Consider the following 21726-nt stretch of genomic DNA (forward strand, 5'->3'; position numbering starts at 1 on the left):
TAGGCAAAACCTCCTAAGGGCTAACTAATTAATCTCAATATGTGTAACAAAAATACTCTATACTCAATCTGCGGAATAACTCAAAGACTTCGAGCAGATCCTAAAGAGGCAGGAACGCAGGGCCGAGACGTTAAAGGAATCGGCTCAGTCCGCCTCGTACTTTTCCCTCTCCTGATGTGCAGGCTGTGAAGGAGAAGAGTCTTACAGCAAATCAAGCAAGAGTTTATTCCTTCCCTTGCCTGCGATATCCTGCCAGGGACCAGGAACGCTGTCAGGACACAGGGAAACTCGGTTTTTGACTTGAGAGGGTGTTTGGGTAATATTTTCCTACGTGGCCTTCATCCCAGGCAGCTTTCTCCCTTCCCTGCTCCGGGAATGGCTGAGAACTTGGGTTACAGGAGCAGTGTGACTTTATGATGATGATTTAAGATGACGACTTATTTAAGATGATGATTTCTCCTCACATTATAGATTTTGTGTATCACGGAAACAGAAGTGCGCGGAATGTTAGGTTTATGCCTCGGCACTGCCAGAATTTTCACATTTCAGTCGTTCTCCGCAGGAGCGGCGAGTGGTCAGTGTTTGAACAGGGTGCGGCTCAGGAAGCCACGGTCCCCAGGAGGCGAGCTGACGCAGGAGCCTTTTCATAGCCAAATCTTCCCAGGCGGTGACAGAACACCAGCTCTTAGAGGGGCTAGCACACGAGCAGAAATTCTATTAGAGCATCTGAAAGAATCCTCTTTGCGTGCTACTTGCCTCAGATTTGTATTCAAGGAAGTGTTTTCGGGGTGAGCTTAGGTGCTTTACTGGGGAGGATTCTTTTGTTCTGCTGTTTGATCTCCAAGCCACATTGCTCCTTTGGCTGGGGTGGTTGGTAAGAGAGGTGGCCGGGAAGTTGCTGCTGGGGGAAAGCTAACTGCTTCCAGGGTGTGTGTGTGGGGCGGGGGGGGGGGGGGGGGGGGGGGGGGGGGGAGGAAGAGAGAGAGAGAGAGAGAGTCCTCTGGGCAAGGCAAGCATGTTAAAGCTGCTCTGACTTCAGGTCCCCCCACAGAATGGCACTCCTGCAATTCAGGTGGCATCTCTGCGTCCCTTGGGACAGATTCTGCCCTCTCACCTTCATCTTGTTGGCCAATTTAATTCAAGAAAAACTACCAGGGGGCTCATCCTGTGGCAGCCCCAGCCCCACGCCTCCCCATTAGGACAGACAGATGAGGCATTTTGGCTGGCACCAGCTTCTTGCTCTTGGATTTCTCAGAAGAGGCTGCAAGCTGATAAATCGGCCCGGCCCTTTCTTTGCCAGTTTGGCTCAGCTATTTTATTGCTCCTCAATTATGATGGTGCCACCGGTCATTCAGCTCAAAGAGAAGGGGGCTCTTTTGTAGCTGTTAAAAATATGGCACGTGTTCCACATCTCTTACCCTTTCTTTTTGTGTTGAACCTCTTGAAAACTTTGCGATGAACTATTTTGCCTGCTGCCCACTCAGGAAACGGATCTGAAAAGGCGACTTGGCTCCTTCGCAAAGACCTGGATACAGATCCACTCCCGCCTCCCCAACCCATCACAATGCATCTTCGCCCTGCCAATTCTTGGCGTAGGGTACATCTAAAGAACAATTTCGGTTTTACTTATATTTCGAAGCCAGCTTACTGAAAAACAGGCTTTAGATGGTTTTCCTTTTCAGAAAGTAACGCTATCAACATACAGGTTCATTCCCCCACCTTCCTTTTCTCTCTCTCTGGGTCCTCATTTAGAACGAGCCTGGGATGGACTTGGAGGTCCGGGTTCTAGCTTAAGCTCCATTTCAAAATAGCTGTGGGGTGCTGGCTGAGTTCTCTCTCGAGCCTCAGTCCCCTGTGTGTAAAATGAGCTGAGCTCTCAGCTCCCTTTCTGCTGTTACTGTCATTCGGTCTCCCTAAGATCCCTCGCGCAGCTTCTGTGTGTGTGGGACGAAGCTTAAGGCAGTGGGAATTTCTAGCAGGTAAAAGGAGCAGCTCCCAGATTTTGCTTACACGAAATCATCTTTTACTCAGAATTAGGCTCCTTATCTTAATAATGGTTCCAACAACTCAAGAGTGCTTAAAAGGGAGGCTGGCTCCCGTGGAATTGTTGAACTTATTGGAGCTTATTATATTCAGAGAAAGAAAGAGGTGTGGAGGCCAGGAATGCTATTTGAAGGTGTCAGTGGAAGGCATCTGATTTTTAAGCTCCATTTGAGCAGGGATTTTTTTTTTTTTTGGGGGGGGGGGTGTTGTTCTCACTATATTCCCAGAACCTAGAACAGTACTTGGTACATACGTGTTAATATAATGAATTTACGTCATCAGAATAAATGAATTCACTCTTTCAAGAAGTATTTTCTATTTCTTGACTTCATGGAATGTTGATATACTAATGTTAACGGGAACAAGTTCATTGGAGCCAAAACAGCAGGAGGTTAAGTGGTGGGCTCTGGGGCTCACAGGCTGACTTGAAGGCCAGCTCTGCCTTTGTGAGCACGTGGCGTGAGGCAGGTTGATTAGTATTTCTGAGTCGCTTGCTCCTCACTTGTAAGCTGAGGATAGTGTTTGAGTCTCCCCCAGAGGGCTGTGGAGAGGGTCTGATGCGAAGGAGCTGGAAAGCACCTGGGCGCCTGGCACAGGGTAAGTGCTCCATAAACTGTCCTTATGGGTGAACACAGAGGCTTCTTAGTGCTCCCAAAGCCAGTTTGCTTAATGTTCTTAGAGAGCGAAGGATGTCACCAAATTTATAGCTAATGTTCGTTATAGGTTGTTTCTTAAACCATACTGGTTCTAGGAAGCTGGGAGTCCCTTCCAGTCGCTCAGCTTTGTGCTTCTCCTTTGCCCTGTAGAGCCAGCTCCTATGTCCTGTCTTTGTGTTTTTGCTGGATTCTGCTCCGACTTCTCTGTGGATTCACAGACAGTTGAATTCCTTGGTAGATAATATGTTCCTTGAGGGTAAGTTCCTGATCTGTCATTTCCCCTGCCAGTTCCCAGAGGAGCCAGGTCCTTAGGAGGTGTTTATTAACGGACTTATTCTGACACTCCCATCCCAGGAAACTTCCCACTGACTTTATTAAGGAGTCACACACATGGGGATTCAGATGGCATCTTGCAAATCCCAAAGTGGGAACATGTGCTCTTAGGGGAAAAAAATCTTCTAGAAGGAAACAGAATTGTAGGTGCAGGTGTCTTTGGATACCATTCAGATTGTCTGCCTGTGTCTCCATACATGCCTAGGACCATATGCATTACATATGTTGTCTATTTTAAAATAAAACACTGAAGTGGTCCAGCTGTTCCAAATTCTGTTTCAAAGAACTTGTGGGTGCTTCCCAAGCAACACCATATAGTCATTCTTGACTGTCCCAGTCTGTTCTCCTACAGCGCCGAAACTTAAAAATTAAATGCTCCTTGCAATTCCATCTTCCCCTCTGCAAACAATTGGATTTGGTTGATTTAAAAAAAGGAAAACTCCAATGTTGACATTAGCAAGGGGGAAATAGCCCAGAGTCAAAGTATGGGGAAGTTAATTTTTAAATTCAGGACACCTTGAGATCACTTCCTTTGCCAACGTTTGGCACGTGTCAACAGAATGAAAATGAATTTTAACACTAGGGTGAGCAAAATAGAATTAGGAGAGTCAAGTGGCTGCTTAAAACTCCAGTGATGTTTGGATTATCCCTTGGTTTAGGAAGATGCATACTGATATTATTATTATTACTATTATCATCATTATTTAGAAATCAAGGATTGACTATTGCATTTTTAAGAATTGACTTCAGTCTTTGCCTTTTACCTTTTCCAGACCTGGATGACCAGTTCCTAGGCTCTGCTTGGTCTGCAAGGCTCCAAATGCACTGAAATGGGCTATGTAACTGTCTAGGCTCTGCAGCTGGAGCATAATTCAACACATCTTTCAGACAATGCTACTTGTTTCACTTCTGGGGGCTAACTGCATCAAGAGTTTGAAGCCTTTATAGATGGGCATAGGAGACGAACTTCACTAAACCTAGATGGGTGACGCCGATGTTAGTGTCTAACTGCATCCGGAAACAATGTCCATGGCACAAAAGCAGGCTGCTGGGCACGCAGACCTACGGAGGGCAAGTGCACTTGCAAGTGGCACCTGACCAAAACCTTTAACCGAAGATTTCTCAGAAATGATTTTGGTTTGGCATTTAAGGAATGTTGAAAAAATATCAGTTCCCAAAGTGCTGTAACGATGTAGGTTTTATACTCTCATTTAGTCTGCTGCATTAAAATGCAAGTGATGTCCCTAAGTGGCCACCCTACCATTTATGTTGTTTTTAATTGATTGTGATGTTTCCCTTTCTCCCCCTCACAACGGGAAAAAATACATATTTTTCATGATTTCTTGTCTTAATAACAAGCATAGTTATGTGATCTTGTTTCAGATATAAACATTTTTAGATAAGTTTGCAATAAGGTCTACCACGTCAATGTAATTTTCTTGGGAGGAATACTATGGCTTTCAAATTTTCATTTTATTGAGATTTTCCCATTATTCTAACAACTAAGAGAATGAAGAGAGAAGGTCAGTCTCTCTTTTTATTGTGTAATATTGCATTTTTGGACTTTTTGTAGGCTGGAGAAAAAGAAATTCTGCTGTTGCAAATAACTATGATTGTATTCATAAGCTGTCTGAGAGAGGCTCTTTCTCCAGTGAATCCCTTTTACAATAAGCTAGAGGTAGCTGTTTTATCACTGAAACTCAGAGCACAGTTATGGCTCCTGTTACTCCCGATGGATGCTGGAGGCAAGAGAATAGCTAATGTGCCTCTAAAGTCGTTGTGAACCCAAACTGCAAATTAAAAGGTGACTTTGTGTCTTTCTTCTATGGAAAATGTGTACTTGTCATATCTGCTTGACAGAAGGAGAGTGAATGTATGGTTTGGACAGTAACGAACAATGACAGTAGTCAACCTCATCAGAAGACGTGAAATAAAGAAATGACAATGATTGATGGCAGCTGGCTGTTTACAGATTTTTCTAGAAGAGTTTTTCTCTGCATGAGCAAGTAACCAGGGGATGTTGTGCCCTTCTTGAGATCTCCCAGCAGGCGGAAGACTGGCCCTGCCATGCCTACTGCCCTTGAGAATCAACTTAATTCCTTCACAGTCCCTTCAACTGCACCCAGCTAACTAGCAGGGCCAAGACAGGGTGGCATCCTCAGAAGCTATGAAGGGCCATGGTGAAATCTGCAGAGACCTGGAATTAAAAACTACTATGGCAATGCACTCAAGGGGATAGACATGGGGTGTGTATTTCAGTGTTAATTTTTAGAATTCTTTTTAAGACAGCTGCTTTGAGTAAAAATCATAACAGAGATTTTGTTAATGACCTCAAAGTAAGTAAATGATATTTAATTTTCCCTGCTGAAGTTATTACAGTTTCAATTAATTTACAGAATACTTGATGTTTTTACATTCCTTACATGAGCAAAAATAAATTTTCTCTAGTTGACTAATTAATAATGTATCTGACTGTAAATCATTATATGACATGTAAATACTCAGGTGATTACTGAATAATATGTTAAATGTGTCTGGAGTAGTTTAATAAAGAAATGAAGCTTCATTTAACGTGGTCTATTTAGATCAGATGGTATTTGGGAAATTTGGGGCCTGATTGTGGGAGTCTATTCTTTTAAAAGCTCATTTTCTTTTACAATGAGAAGGAAAGTGATTTACAGTGTGGTTCGGGGTCATGCAAATTAAGTTAATATTGAATTAATTCTTCGATATTGCACTCCTGCAATGTAGCAACTGCAAGTTGACAATACAAGAAGACAGCAAAAATCTCATGAGATAAAACTATAGAAAGGAATTAAGGCACATGAGTAACTGGAAATCTACCAGCAATGCGTTATTGTGCAAATACATGTAAATTTACGCAGAACAAAATCCATTCAGTCATCTATTCATCCATCCTTTCTTTCATTCTTTAAAAAAAATAGAGCAAAATCCTAAATTCCCACTAAGTTCACATTCTATGGTAAGCTTTTAAAAATGCCTCATCAGACATTCATAGGAAAGGAAAGATAATTAAATTAATTATCTGCTTGGAGTGTTAAAAAAAAAAAATCTGTCTGCTAGCCAGGGGTACATTTATGCAAAAGAAGAAAAAAAGAAAGAAAGAAGGGAAAAGAAAGCAAATTAAAGAAACAAAACGAGTTAGAAGAAGGACTGTTATTAAATGATCAGGAAAAATGATATGACCTACGACTTCTAGATCAGCATTCAGAATACTCAGGTACATAGTTGCCTGCTCTCTTGACCAATTTTTCTAGCTCCCTCTAATGTCCGGTCTGCTCTCCACACATTCTTTGGTGGTCAGACTACATGAATAAAGAAACTGTATACTCTCCTGTATTAATAACTCAAATAGTGAGAAAAGGTTTTCCTAAGTTCTACTTTTTTTTTCTCTTTCCAGTGTATTTTTAGAAAAATAAATACCAATGTAAATGGTGTTGAAGAAGTCACTGTTGTCACTGTTCTTGGGGAATAGCAGAGAGACGTTCGAGACCAGAAGTCAGAGCCGCCCGTGGCACTGTGAGACTGTGACCAAGCTCCGTGGGCTCGCCCGCGGCCTTAAGCTCCTGTTTCTGCGAGTGGGAGTCCACGCAGCACTGCTCTCCTTTCTAAATCAGTCCTCTCAGGGTCTTACTTAGAGCACACCGTCAAGCCGGGTAGAACGAACTCTTCAGTGTTCAGTTAGTACATTTACTTTCTTATCTGTGTTCTGCAATTCCTTAACGTCTCGCTCAGTTAACACCTTTGGGCCTCCTCCCCACCTTTCTAATTTGTTAAGGTATCTTTGGTTACCACACCGCTGGTACACTGACCATTCTAATCTCTGGAATGGGAAAGCAACAGCAACGACACATTATCAGAGTGCAGGGTGATCTGTTTTCAGGCATTAAGCAGTCAGGTAGCTGTGAGTTCCATGAAACAAAGGTATTATTTGCCATTTTGTTGTGATGTCGATTAATATTCTTGGAATGAAAGAAATGAGATGTTAATAGTTGGCTTTACTCAGAGGATCATTTGATGCCAATATGAAAGCCAAGGAGAGGAGGCAATTATGCACACGTCACATGCACCCTAGTTTCGGTATGAAGCTTACATTTCAAACCTGAGGTCAGGAAAAGAACATGAAAAGTTTTACTACAGAGTCTAGACAGGAGGAAGATATAAGAGGAGAGGGAGGAAGCACATGGCAGGTGTCAGATAATCTAGTCCGATTATCTGAGCTGTGCTAGCTATAGGGGAGCACTTACCCTTCAGTCCAGCTAGAAGTTAGCAGGGTAAGAAGGAACAAACCAGAATAACATAAAGACTAGCAACAAGGCCCAGGAAAGCAGACAGGAGCTCTAACCTAACGGCTAAGGTTCTTGGGTTCGAGCAAAGACTGAACAAGAAAACTTAAATGAAACAAACCAAAACCGAAACCAAAACTAACCCCTCCCCCCAAACCAACAGTAACCAAGACCCCTCTAACTGCTGAAGACTGTTCAGGTGGTAGAAAAATAGAACAGTTCTCAAAAACACCCAACGCTGGGTATCTGTGATGGGATTAACAGTTATTAATTGAGAAACAGACATTAAAATGAGACTCATTGCAAGTGATATATCAATCAATTGACCAAATAGCAAAGCTTAAAGTACCCCCCAGAGGTGCTGATTTTCCCATTCCTCTCACACGGGGATCAGATGTCTCACTGAGAGGCCATTTGGTATAATAAATGTGGCAACACCCAAACACAGATTTGGATATTGCTTCTGAGGTAAGCAGCATTGGTCTTAAAAATTGGAAGATTGCAATTAGTTGTTTAAACAAGTTGCATAGCTGGGCACTGACTTACTTTTTCTCAAGTTTTAACCAAAAAAAGGGGGGGGGGAATTAAATCAACAACAACACACACCAAAAAAACCACAAAAAAACAAAAAAATTTTAACGTTTGGTGGAACCCTCCCCAAATCATTGTAGAGTCTCATACAAACTAATGAATAGCAGGATCTATTTTTTCCAGTATTTACAGTTGAATATAAATACTCCACTCCACTCTTTCTTAGACGTGTCTTTTCATTTTGAAATCGAGCTTTTGAAATTGCAAAAACTAAAAACTGCACCCAGAAGTCCATTAAACTAAATTTAGAAACCCAAATAAACTCACAATTGCTCCCAAGTTCCCCAAACTGTCAAATGTTCCATTCTCAAGTTTCCCTTGAACAGACAGCGACATGACAAGACTGGAGTGTTTATTTTCCTCTCCCCAAAAGTCCTCTCCCATTTATCTGTAGCTTCCCTTTGCCATGTAAATACTAATAAAGTAGTGACAAAGTTAACTCGTTGAAAGTTGCCCTTAAGACTTATTCACTTGCAAGAATGGTGAATACTTTGAACAAATATTCAAAGACAGGATTTGATGAGATGCGCACAGAATAAAGTATTTAACAATGACCCTTACCTTTTGGAAGTCAAGGAAACCTTTTTAAAATGCAATACTTGATTGTTTTTACTCTTTTTGTTAGAGAATCTGTGCTCGACTTAAAGTGTGTGATGGGACCAAAAGCAAATCAACATAGAGACTGAGAACCACAGGTCAGTGAAAGACCAACATTTTCCATCTGTCACTGGGCTGTGATTGCTTTTATTTCTCTATAAGCTGGCTTTGTAGACCAGCTGGTCAGTCTGCCCCAGCTTGCCCAGGATTGAGGGGTGCCTGGGGACACAGGACTTCAGCGCTAGAACCAGGGAAGTTGTGGGCAAATCTGGAGGAGTCGGTCGCCCGAAGTCTGAATCACACCTAGCTCGACTGATCTCTTTAGTAGTGATAGTTTGAATTTAACAAATTAAATGCAGCTGTGAAGTGATTGTGACATAAGTCTAATAAAAATTAAGATACACCTCCAACCCCTAGCCATTTTTTTGGTATGTACAAGCACGCATGACACCTCAGAATGTAAAGTTCCTGTTCCTTTTTTGGTCTTTCACGTGATGGGTTTCAGATACCCGTAGCTGCAGGTGACCCGGGGGAAGACGGGGCTGGTTGAGTCCTGACCAGGTTCCTCATCTGGCCGCCAAGTCATGGGAACAGACCCTCACTTGCCGGTACCCTGGCGGCAGTTTTGGTGAAGTGCCTGGACCAGCAATAGATGGAATGCGGAGCAGTGCCCAGACTCTCTTTCCGGCGTAGTAAAGTCATTACGGGGTTACTGGGTTCAACACTGTGGGAGAAGCTCTGGGAAGCATCATCATTTACTACAGGGTGGTGGTGTACAGTTGTGTAGATTGGGCACTGCACAATTCACGTCTGTCTGCATGAAAAATGCCTCCTCTGCATGGCTGAGGGTGGTGGGCTTGTTCTTACAGTGCCTGGTAGATGTGATCAGGCCTCACACTCTTTGGAGAACCCCCATTCTTGGGCAGTGATTAAGGAGGTGCCACCAACCAGGTACTGATAAAGCCCAGAGGCATGAACTACCTGACGTTGCTCATCTCAAAGCCCACCTTCCATGCTCTCTAATAGAAGTTCCTACGTTAACTAGGGGAGTGATGTACATCAGGCTCGTGTACTCAACTGAATCTTCCTGCTGATGCCTAATGACTAGCACTTCAATTTCATAGCCTAGTGAATCCTGTCCACAGAGGGGAATTTAAATCAAGAGCCTAAGCATTTCCATGAGGACACATCTACCCTCTTCTGCAGCTTCCACCAGTGGTCGTCTTGTTTTAACCAGTATTACTCCTGAATGTCCTTCTTTCCTACCCTACTGAGGAAAGGGCGGCTACACACAAACCAAGTAGTAATTTCTTAATCAGGGCAGATGAGAGAATAGACACACTGAATGGAAGGTGAAATGACTTCAGAAAAAAGGAGATTATTTGGAAATAAAACCTGAATTTTCCAAATATCACCCGAGATACATGTTTTATGAGGTTGGTTTGGATGGCTGTTATAATTGGGAAACTTTTTTCCTGATACACAGATAACTCCATTTCAGAGGGCTCTAATAGGAGGGTGTTTTGTTTCCAAATTTATTATAAAGGAGCCTGTTGAGCAAGGTGAAAGGAGGAATTCCATCACAGAGGGTTTTAAAAAAATTAAATAAGCATTGGATATGCTTTATCTCAACCAACAACTCAACAGAAAGAAATGATGCCCCCTCTCTTGACAGCTCTCAAACCTGAATGCTACAAGCAGAGAGTGGGGATGCTGTGGGTGGTTACTATCAGAGGGGCTGTCCCTTCTTCCCCAAGTCCCTCCTCAACTCTTCCTCTTTCTTTCAGGAGTTATACATGGAAACCCACAGTGACTGTGTGATAACTTACAATGTTCCACAGGGAATGGACCTTCCTTTAACAACCATCAGTATTGGACAGGAATTCCTGGGAGCACCTGGTTGATAGCATTTGTCATCTAAAAGGAGCTTTTCCCCATCAAAGGTGTTACAAGGTTTAACAGGAAAGTCTTATTAGAAATGGACATGACAGTGGAATTCACTGGAAAGAGCATTTACCTCTATTTAGTTGCTGTAGCTGCAAAATCATTCCATCCACATTTCATTAAGAGCAGAAGAGGGACCATGTCAAAGCACCGTGCTGAAGGTCAGGTCTGTCCTGCGGGATGCTTGCTTTCCCTTCTGCTGCTCTGCTCTTGCTGCAGATGTTTGTGGGGCTGACTCCCTATCATTTGGACTTACGCTCAGATCAACTGTCTAAAATCCCCTCTCCTGCCCGGCTGGGCGTGGCTCAGCGGTTGAGCATCAACCTAGGATCCAGGCGATCGGGGTTCGATTCCCAGTCAGGGCACATGCCCGGGTTGCGGGCTCGATCTCTAGTCGGGGGCGTGCAGGAGGCGGCCGATCAGTGACTCTTTCATCACTGATGTTTCTCTCTCTCTCCCTCTCCTCTCCTCTCTCTGAAATCAATAAAGACATATTTAAAATCAAATCAAATCCCCTCTCCTCACTCTGTCACCAGGCGTGAAATGCTCTTCAAGGTATTTCTCAGGGTCTGAAACTACCCTATTTCTTCGTTGACTTGCTTGCTATGTAGACTCCTCCACCGGGACACAGGTATCCTGAGACCAGGGGCCTCGTCTGTCTTTCTCATTAGTGTGTCTCATCACCTAGGTCCTAGACAGTTGCTCAATGAACTAGACTGAATGAGTGGGCTCCATGCTAAAGTAAGGAATCACCATGACTATTGCTGAAAATGACTTGTCCCTGAGCTATCGCTAATGACTTGGTAATCAGGGAAAGGCAAAAGTCACTACTTAGGACCAATATTTGTAATGAAAATGAACTGCTTTATTGGGTGCTTTATGTTCCCAATGTTGCCATCTTCTCTGTTTTAATAAATGTCTCTGGTGTATGCTGGATTTCACCTCACCCTGTGCATCAGAAGGGTTGGGAGATGAAAACTAGCCGAGGTAGCAGGAGACGTGGCAAAGAGGAAAGAAATTAAAATGCATGCAGCGGAAAGGGGAGAAGAAACTGGAGTAGAACTGGGCTATTTAAGGATATGGTTTCATTTTTGGGTTCTGGTATTTAAAAACCCTGGTTTTTATTTGTTTGTTTGTTTTCCACTGCATGTGGTAATGTCATCATTTATTTTTAAATGGATCTAAGTTGCAGATTTAAATTTTTTTCAAGTCAAGCCCTATTTTAATAGGAAGAATTGAGGCAAGGACACACATAATCTACTATTTTTAAAGGACTCACACACATACATGTTTGGTTGTGAATTCCAAACTCTCACAAAGAGATAAAAATTCACCTAAAATATACTTCCCTTTGTTTAGTCCTTAAAGTGTCAAGTATTGCACTTTAAAACTACTTTCATCTAACATTTTTGTCCCAACGTTCCCCCCTAAATTCACCGTTTTTGTTTTCCACAAACACGATGTTATGAATCTTTAATATTAAAGCAGCTAGAATTTTCTAATTCAGCTTCGGAAGATTGACTCTACAGAACAATTTTGAACAAATGACATGTCTACTTACAGAATTGGGAGATGGGGGCATCCAGCTGGGGCACGTTCCCTCCCTTGGCGTTGAGTTTCTGGACCTGGGTCGGGGGCACAGGCTTGTGCGACTGCCCGGTGGCCCGGTACATGGCCTGGACCCACAGGATGCGATCCTGTTCGTCATCGCTCGCAAATATCACGGTGTCTCCTTCTTTGACTGCATTGAAGAAGGCTCGGCCACCCTCCAAGCCTGCAACAAAAGCGGGTGAAAGCTCCTAAGCTGAGCGGCAATGTTCCTGGTGAACTGAGCCCTGAGAAAGGTGGTTTCAGCTGCTTTTCCTTGGGCCAGAGAGCACAGGGGCAATTGACCCGACTCTAGTGGGAAGGCTGACTCCCGCTTGGCTGGACTGGGGCCATAACGTTAAAGAGGCGTCTTTGAGTCTGGCTTGTCTCTGTCTTTGGCTGGAGATAGAATTGTCAAGCAGGATGCCCACTGGCTGGGGAAACATCTACCTATACATATAATATTATTTTTCTCATCTTTTATACAAACAAACAACAACAAAAACATCTCTTAACCCCCCCCCTCCCTTCTCTTTACAATATCAGGGGATATCTACCAGGCTTGCTCAAATTTTAGTGCACATGGGAGCCCCCTGGGCATCTTGTTTAAATGCAGCTTCTGGTTCCCTGGGTCTGGGATATAGCCTGAGAACCTGCGCTTCTAACACGCTCCAGACCATGCAGATGGTGTTGGTTCAAGGACCACGCTTCAAATACCAAGGGTCTCTCTCCTCCCTCTCCTCCTGTTCTGCCTGCAGCCCCTCCAACCAGGCGACTGGCCCACTGAAACCTGACAAGGTCCCCAGTGACTTCCACTTTGCTGAATCCAATGGTCAATTCACAGTCCTCATTTGGTTCGATCCGTCTACCTGTCAGCAAGATTTGATACTAACTCTATTCTCTTTGAAACGCTTTCTCCACGGCTCCAGGTCACCTGCTCTCTTCCCCCCTCCCTGGCTGCTGCTTGTCAGTCTTGTTTGGGGGTTCCTCCCCCTTCTCTCTCCCTTTGAGTCCTGGAGCATCCTGGGGGCCTGGGGGTCTGTTTTGGGGCCTCTCCTCTTCTTTATCTACACCCTCTCTCCCGGTGATGCCATCCGCTCTTAAATATCGCGAACATGCTCACGGTCCTACGTTTCTACATCCATCCTGAACTGCAGACCTGCCCGTCTAATGGTTTCCTTCGCTTCTCCATATGGGTGTCTAAGAGACATCCACGCACTACAGGGTGGGCGAGAGGAGGCTGTCAGTTGTCAGTATGCAAAACACAGTTTACTCTTGTATTGTTATTGATTAGCTGTTGTAGTATTTTCTACGTGAGCCACAGTAAACCTGCTTTTGCCTCGCCCTGTACATCCAACCCTGACCTCCGGGTCTTCTGCCCAAGCTCCTCCCCACCTCAGTAGGGCCCAGCGCGTCCCTCCAGGGGTTCTGGCCCACAGCCTCGCTCTGTACCCCTCACGCCTCTCGCTCCTCACTCCCGGTGGTGTTCTCATGGTCACTAATTCCTCAGGACACCACACCCGAACTTGGCCCCTTCTGCCAGCCCCTGTGCTGCTGCCCTGACTCGAGCCATGCTCACCTTTCATCCGGACTATTTTACAGCCTCCAATCTGATCGGCTTGCCCCCCTCCTCACTCTCAATAGTTGAGGGTAATTGGTTTAGCACAAGAGTCAGGTCGCGTAACTCTTCCGCTCAAGACCTGCCAGTGACTCCGCCTTTCACTCCAGAAGAGTCAAGGCTCTGACAAGGCCTGCAAGGCCCACTAGAGTTGACCCTCCACTACTTCTACCCTCATCTCTTACTCTCTCTCCCATATGCACATGTATGTACTTACTTCATGGTGGCCACACGAGCCTCTTGCAGTTCCTGGAACCTCCAAGTATATTCTCACCTCAGGACCTTTGCACTTGCTGTTTCCTGTGCCTAGGTCACTCTTCCTCTAGATACCTGTATGATCCATACCCTCACTTCCTTCATGGCTTTGCTCAAATGTCACATTCTTGTTCAAGCTTTCCCTGGCCTCTCCCCTCATCACTCATCTCTCTTACCTTGTTTCATGTTTCTCCATAGCTCTTATCACCATCTTATAAGCTATATAATTCACTTCATAAGGACTGGGAGGTTTTGTCTGTTTTGTTCACTGCTGTATCCCTGGTACCTAGAATAGTACATGGCATGTAGTAGGTGCTCAACAGTACTTCTTGAATGAATGAATGCTCTAGAGATCCATTTTCCCCATGGGCAGCCCTCAAGGTTAAAATTTAGAGAAAGGGAGGTGGAAGCCTCTCTTTGAACTCAGGTCAAAATTACATTGTATCTGTCAACATATTCCAAAAGCTGGCATTTTGGGGTTGCTGGGAACTCTCTGGCCAGATATAAAGCTTCCTATCTTCATCAGGTTCCTTCATCCCCCCAATTATCAGTTAAAACGGAGAGAATGACTGAAGTGATTAGCACCCCCAAATTTCCAACAAGGCCCAGTCACTAATCAGCTTGGCATTTGGCATTGACAGAGGTGACAGGAAGACTTCACCATTTGTTGATGATGTCAATTCAGGTGTCTGCTCCACAAGAGTGGGTGTGTGTTCATGGTTTTGCACTTGGAGTTCCTAGGGATTCTAGACAGGAAGAGGTCACTTCTTTATATGGAGAGTATAGTGGTGCAGCATTTTTAATGAAAGGTTTTCGGTAGTTATGATTATGAGGGATATTTTCTGATTTTTTAAGGAGGGTTTTGCAATGTGTCAATTGGGCAGATAATGCACAGTTAGCAAGCTGGGAAGGCCTGATGAGGCAAATGGATGGCATGATAGGAAGGAAAATTCTGGAGGGAGCAAGAGAAGGAAGAGGAGCTTTGAGGGATGGTTCATGCCCTGAGAAGTGAGCAAGGAGCTCAAAGGGGAGTGGTCAACAGCTTGCACGCAGGCTCATGGTGGCCTTGGGGCCAGGCTGCTTCGATACTGTCCGTGAAGCCAGGCAGACGTCCCCGGTGGGAACTTTCCCTGACCCCCTTCCCCGCTCCCCCCCGCTGCAGCTCCTGTCAGAAAGTCAGCTCCCCGGGTTGCCTCAAAGTGGAGAGGCGGAGAGAGAAAGATGCTTTCAGATTTTTATTTAACCCTCCCACAGCCCTCTGGGATAAGTACTATTATTCCCATTTTGTAAATGAGGAAACTGAGTCACAGAGAAGGCGCAAAGTGGCCCAGGAACACGGGGTGGGGCTGTGAGCGTCAGAGGTGGGCCTGTCCTGGCTGGCCGGCTGCAGAGCGATGACTGTAACCCCGGGGCTGCGTGGCCCGGACCACGTGGCCGGCTCGCACGACAGCTCTCCGCGGATCAGTCATTGGCAGCACTGGAAGCCTCCTCGTGGAGGCAGCAGGATATAAAGAGAAACTTCTAGAGCAGCAGCAGCGGAGCGAGACCGGGACCCACCAGCGAGGGCAAGGAGGGAGCAGAGCAACAGATGCAAGAAAACCGAGCGGCAGAAAGCAAAGTGAGCGTCCACACAGGCATCAAGGCAGCCGTCTTAGATAAGGCGGCAGTTCCTGGCGCCCAGTCTGCCAAATGCGACCTGTGCCAGTGCACGGCTCTCCGCAGATACCCCACAGGCACTGTCGTGTCAGGAACAAGAGGACATGGCCCGGAATGGCTGGAGCAGACCAGGCGAGGAACGCTGGCCGGCTCCCCGGGGGAGAGACTGGCCAGCAACACGCACGGACGCAGCCTGTTTATTATGGTAAAGTTGTTGAAGATTTAATGTACTGGTTTAAACTGTGCCACTGAATTATTTTGAATGAATGTCCTTTTATTTGAAAACTTCACCACTTACTCTAATAGGAATCGAAAGATTGTCGCACGTTCTCCGAACCACACCCAGGGAAAGGTAAAGTGAACCGTTTTTATCTTTAGCTGAAAATGAGTAGCCTGCGTGCAAAACTTACACAGTTATCTCCCAATCCCCCAAATGAATACTTCAAGGACCCTAAACAGGTAAAGTCGATTTAGTGCAAATGCTTGTGACTGCGTGACCACCGGGTCCCAGGCTGGTACAAAGGCAGGGCCATCCACAGCTATAAGGCTTCCTACCCCTTACACCTCCATCAGCTGGGTCCACTGACAACCTGGATACAGCCAAGAGGTGGAGAGGAGGAGACGGGCCCAGGAGTCCTCTCCACTTGCACACTCGTCTCTCGGGGGCAGCGGGGGACACTCCTCACATCTGTGTGGACGCTGGCTAAATTGCACATCGCTTCAACCTCTAGCTGGCAAACTTTTCTGTGTAGAAGAAGCCCCTGCAAGGCTTATTGGAATATGAGGATTCTGACCTCTCCCTTCTGGTTCACAGCTTAGGCTTGGGGCCCAGGAACTTCTGTTTTCAATGAGCGTTCTTCGAGAAATTCTGAGATAGATTTTTCTTATGACAATTAGGAGCGTTTAAATCTCATTTTCAATCAAACGTTACTTTGGAAATAAATAGGACTTGGCACACCGAAAGCAAAGAAGAAGCTGCTTATCATTCTCAAGGACATAATCGATCTACTTTTCATTTACGTCTTTGGTAAAGAAATTTATAAATTATATCCCGTGGGATCAACGTGATGAAAAAGAAGAGATGCTTTTCTAATAAATGTGCACATTTCTTTTGCTTGTGGATAGAAGAGCTTCTTTCCCCTCCCGCCCTCCTGTAGGAAGAGGCTTGTGCTTCCATGTGACAAAATGACAACTACAGATGCCCCAAAAGCCAAAGGGCGGCATGGGCTGGACCTGAGCCCCGGCCCAGTTACTTCCTTTGCAAAACAGGATGACCACCCTGGTCCTGCCTGCTTTGTGGGTGGGACTGCGGTGAGGACCCAGTGCAGTCAGGTGGAGGGGAAAGGGGTGCGCTGGCTTTAAACGAATTGCTGTCAGAGGCGTGATCGTTTCCCCTCTCCCATTGGCCCTTTAGCCTCTCACCTTAACCCGTGGGTCTTGGGGAGGTGGGATCCATTTCTCTGAAGGGAACTCAATGGTTTGAGAAGATCACAAACCATCACAGAACACCCTGAGGGCTGGCTTTTTAATGCAGGAGCCCCATCCTTTCAATGAGACGTTGCATGAAATTGTTTCAAACTCACAGGTTCTGTTCATTATGAAGGATTTCCAGGCAGAGCCTTTAACTCACGCCTTACGCGGTCAGCTCAGTGTCCTGCTCGGGCGGGATGCTACCTCCTGGGGCTGGGATTCGATTCGGAAGGTGCTCATTTCCCTAAGTGGCTGGGCCTGCGGCCTTCCCGGCCACACCCTTTCAGGTTAACACCCCCTCTTCTCGCAAACTCTTTTTCTTTCATGTGTATTTTGTTGCATGTGGAAGAGCAATATGGGAGTTGAAAAAAAGGTTTTGGGCCAAATAATGCAGTATGGTTGGAAATGCTTCCCTTGTGCAGATTTGGCATAAAAATAAACTTCTCTGGGAGAGGGCTGTTGGTGCTTGGTGTTCATTAATATGCTGAAATGATTTCACACCCCCCCCACTCTGAAGGTTCTTTGAGGCTGATTTCTATTCATTTTTTTTCTGGGAAGAAGATAAAATGGGTGGTGGTGGGGAGAGGTGTGAGGGGGCAGGATGTAGAGCTTATGAGAAATACTACCATTTGTGTGGTTCTCTTAGTTACATAAGGCTTAGGAGCTTGGATGTCTATGCTTGTGGATTGGTGTCTTCTTAGGAAAAAAGACATTTAGGGAGGGCTTTCTTTCCAAGTGCCAGCACCCAACCTTGAACTGTAGTTAGCAGATACAGATGGACAGGGAGGCCCACTTGGACACGGAGACACGGTATAGGAGCACATATCACTGGTGAGAAAACCACACGCGCGCGCACACACACACACACACACACACACACACACACAGGGTCCTTGGTGTTCCTATAGGACTTCTTTTTCAGGAATTTCTTTTTAAGCATTCTAAGATAGAGTACATATTTGATGTGGTCACAGCTATGTAAAAGAAAAAAATATATATAAATATAAAAATATTAAATATATATATATATGTTTCCTTTTTGGTTTTACAAGGATCCCTTGAATAAAACCAATGTTCTTGATTGGGACAGTATTTACTCAACCAAGATAAAAAATTCCATAAGGACAGAGACTGTGGTCATCCCGGTCATCTGTGAGACCCTAGGAACACGGCTTAATTTAAGCCTAGCATGGAGTAAATGCTCAACAATATTAAGTTGAGCATTGATTTGGGAAGGGGGAGAGTCTTGTGGGTTCATGGCTTACGGGGGGTGGGTACCTGGCTGGGGGTCGGTGTAGTCCACAGTGTAACCATCCAGCTGTAGAAGTTCCTGAGGCTCTGCTTTCTTCTCCCGATAACTGCACATGGCAAAGGTGTACTGACTGACCTGCGGGGGGAAAGCAGACCATGAGGTGGGTTCCCTAGAGCCCATCTCCCTAGAAGAAACCTCAGCCTTTGAGCACATCCTTTCCCCTGAGGCCCTGTGTGCAGGAGCTGGGTTCAAAAGGAGTTTTGTCACATGGCTGTGTGACATGGAACAAGTTACTCAGCCTCTCTGGTCCTCTGTTACCTCATCTATAGTCTGGATGTAATCTGAGAACCCACCTCCTCACTCACTTAATTTGAGGATCGAATGAGTTCACATTGAATGCACTTATTCAGGTTTATTTCCTGAAGCTTAGTAACTGCTTAATAATAGTTTGCTATTATCATCATTGCTGTTATTTTAATTGGGATAAGCCACACAAAATTGCCATTTTTGCAGGTTAAAGCTGGTTGAATAGTGGCAACTGACTGTGGCCCTAGCCAAGAATGCCAAGCTCACATCATAACGCAGGCCTTTTGGTCAGAAGTGAGGGACTACACTTTCGTGTATTTATGCCCCAACTTTTGAATACATTTTTAGCATTTCATTTTTCCACGCCAGTTCTCAGCAGCAAGCCTCACATTTCAACCCCCACCCTCTTTCCACTGAAGGGTGCTTTTGGTTCCTTTGAAAAGTCTCCTGTTCATCGCAGACAAATGCCGGAGTGACATGCTGTCATAAGCGATGAGCGCTTGAATGCTGGGTGCCAGTCACGGTAGAGCCATCCTCGCCCCACGGCTCGGCTGTTGTCTGGGCACAGCCCGCATCACCTCACGGGCGGGCATGCCAGTGCCTGGTGGGCGCTCTGCGGCTGCAGGCCGCCTTCCAGGACCTGTCACCACAGCGCATCCAGACCCAGTGTGGACACAGCGTTTCTGCATCCGGCTGGTCTGCGAGGAGCCGTGGGAGAGCGCGCTCCCCTCGGGCTTCGGGCTAAGCGCGGGTGGGCATATTTACCATCCACGGATGTCAAATGTCATGGCGAAAAGGTGCCATATCCCTCATCTCTTAGTTCCTTTTATTAAACGAGACATGTTCTAAGTGAACTTTGATCCCTGCTGGGGACATTCTTAGTCTCCTGCATGGTGAAGTTTGACTGTTTTTCAGTGGGCATAGGAAATTGGCGCCCTCAAGCCCTGCGTGCGTCTCCCGCACAGGGGGCCGAGGTCCCCGGGGCAGATAAAGGGCGTCCTCGGCGGGAGAGCGGTTACGGGTTGGTTGATCCGCTGCTGCCCTCTGTTGGTTTCCGGTAAAACCCTTCACGACTTGTGTCTTTATGATGCAGGGACTTTGCAGACTGTTCCTTTGATGGGCTTCAAGGGAAACACACAGCCAGATCGCTAAGAGTGTATTCATAAGTGGACACGTATTACCCTTCGTCATATGAAGAATGCCTGTTAGCACCCTCTTCTCTTAAAAAAATGAGATTTAAGAGCGCAACTTGGTGGTGACACAGGCCCGCGGCCCCATCCGAGCTCTGACAAGCTGTCTCCTCGCTAAGTCTCCGGGTCCTCCTCTGTTTTTCACCTGTGTCTTACTGGTGCTCTAGGATTCACTGAGCAGCGAAGGGCTTTACACAATGCGTGTGACCCTCACACAGAAAATACCCAATAAATGCACCAATGTAAGCAATTTCCTGGCATTTGGCACTAACGTTCTGAGACAGGGAGCCATATATCTTGGTTTTATTCCATTTCCCATAGCAAAACCCACCACACAGCGGGCATTCATTAACTGAGCCTGATTGTTTCTAGAAAGTTGAGTATGCCTGATGTAATAAAGAGGTGTTTGGATTTTCTTCTCACAAATTTACATATATTACTCCACGCACAGCACCAGGCTTTTCCAACCCGTTACTGGTCCCACAGATAGCTGACCCCCTGCGACGTGGCAGTAATTACAGATACTGGTGGGCCGGCTGGACGGGGGTTTTACCTCTCTCTGGCAACCCGAGATGGTACAGTTTGCTACCGTGATGATTAAACAAATAGAGAGCTGCAGACACTCACTTGAGAACAGAAAAATCACAACAGAAGGGTGTTATTTCAAGCTCACGCATTTACTATTACTACACGCTCCGGGCTTTTTCATTTTTCCTCTTGTTTCGTTGCTTGCCTCTTGGAGCGCTGTACACTGCTGCCCCCTTCTGGTAATAATGCTGAAGTTTCTGACAAATTTTGGGCTAAAATACTTGGTGTATTAGGACCATTTTAATTTGGGATTTGGCAACTTTAGGAAATCAAGGAAGGGAGAAAAAATGATTTCTCTTTGAAAATTTCTACTTATTTCAAGTTTGTAGGGGAACCTCGGGTTTTCCAGACTGCTTGAGGGAGGAATAGCAAAGGTTTGGCAGCTTTTTAATTTTCTTTAAAGCATCCACAAGACATCACTAAGTGAAAACTGTTCCCAATGAAATGCACGTTTTTCTGTCACAGTAGAATTCTACTTAAGCTGTATTTTGAAGAAAATTACTGATATAGTGGGCACTGTTGTAATAATAGCATAGAAGAGTCTGAAACACATGTTAGGAGTTAGAGAGTCAGCCATCCGGCCTGAAAGCCTCGACTAGACCAAGAGAAAACATAAAGATCTAGGCATCTTAGACCACCACAGACATCTGAAAACACACTCTGGAGAGAAGAGTGTGACGGACTACAATTTTCACATTTTTGGGATTTTTAGCTAGTATGTACCCTTTCATGGAATCATGGAATTGGCTGTTGGGACTCCTTAGGGTACAAACCTTAGCTAAACCTTGGATACACAGGGAATCTCTTAGTTCATTTCCAACCACTTGCTTAAACTAGGAAAGGTTTGCAATAGTGTTTTGCAAAGAGTGGACAGGCCACATTCCTTAGAGTCTGTATCTAGTGGGGTAGGTTATAAATATGCAGATTTTTAAGTCAGGCCAATTGAAATAGAATCTGAGGTCCAAGAATCTCTATTTTTCATAGTTGTCTCAGATATTTCTTAATGCACACTCAAATTTGAGAACCACTGTTTTAACATATAGGAACTGTCCAGAAATTATAACTTTGCCCTGAGTTTCAATTATATTTGGAAACTAGAATCCAGTTATGAGATAGGAGGTCAGTCCCTTCTTGTCCCTGGCTCTCCGTCTTCTTCCTCCCAGCATCCATGGAGACTATAATATTTGGACATACATCTAACAAAATACATTTTGTCTAAGTCCCCTGTTCTTGCCTTTACTATCTTGCTTTGGGAATGATTTGGCTGTCATTTTTACTGAACTCTGGTCACGAGCCTTGTCCAAAGTTCACATACATACATTTTAGAAAATAC

At 45.2% G+C, this 21726-nt stretch overlaps 1 protein-coding gene across 2 annotated transcripts in view; it reads right to left on the reverse strand.

The window, feature by feature from the left end:
- CADPS (calcium dependent secretion activator) overlaps window positions 1-21726 on the reverse strand; it is a 434238-nt gene that overhangs the window by 135046 nt on the left and 277466 nt on the right. For both annotated transcript variants that reach the window (XM_087825065.1, XM_087825064.1), the window contains exons 10-11: window positions 18336-18444; window positions 12033-12245 (exon numbers count right to left, since the gene is read on the reverse strand). In XM_087825065.1, the coding sequence (XP_087681191.1) occupies window positions 12033-12245; window positions 18336-18444 (322 nt within the window). The remainder of the gene's footprint in view (window positions 1-12032; window positions 12246-18335; window positions 18445-21726) is intronic.

The sequence above is a fragment of the Miniopterus natalensis genome, chromosome 15, assembly GCF_054644295.1.
Source record: "Miniopterus natalensis isolate mMinNat1 chromosome 15, mMinNat1.hap1, whole genome shotgun sequence".
NCBI lineage: Eukaryota > Metazoa > Chordata > Mammalia > Chiroptera > Miniopteridae > Miniopterus > Miniopterus natalensis.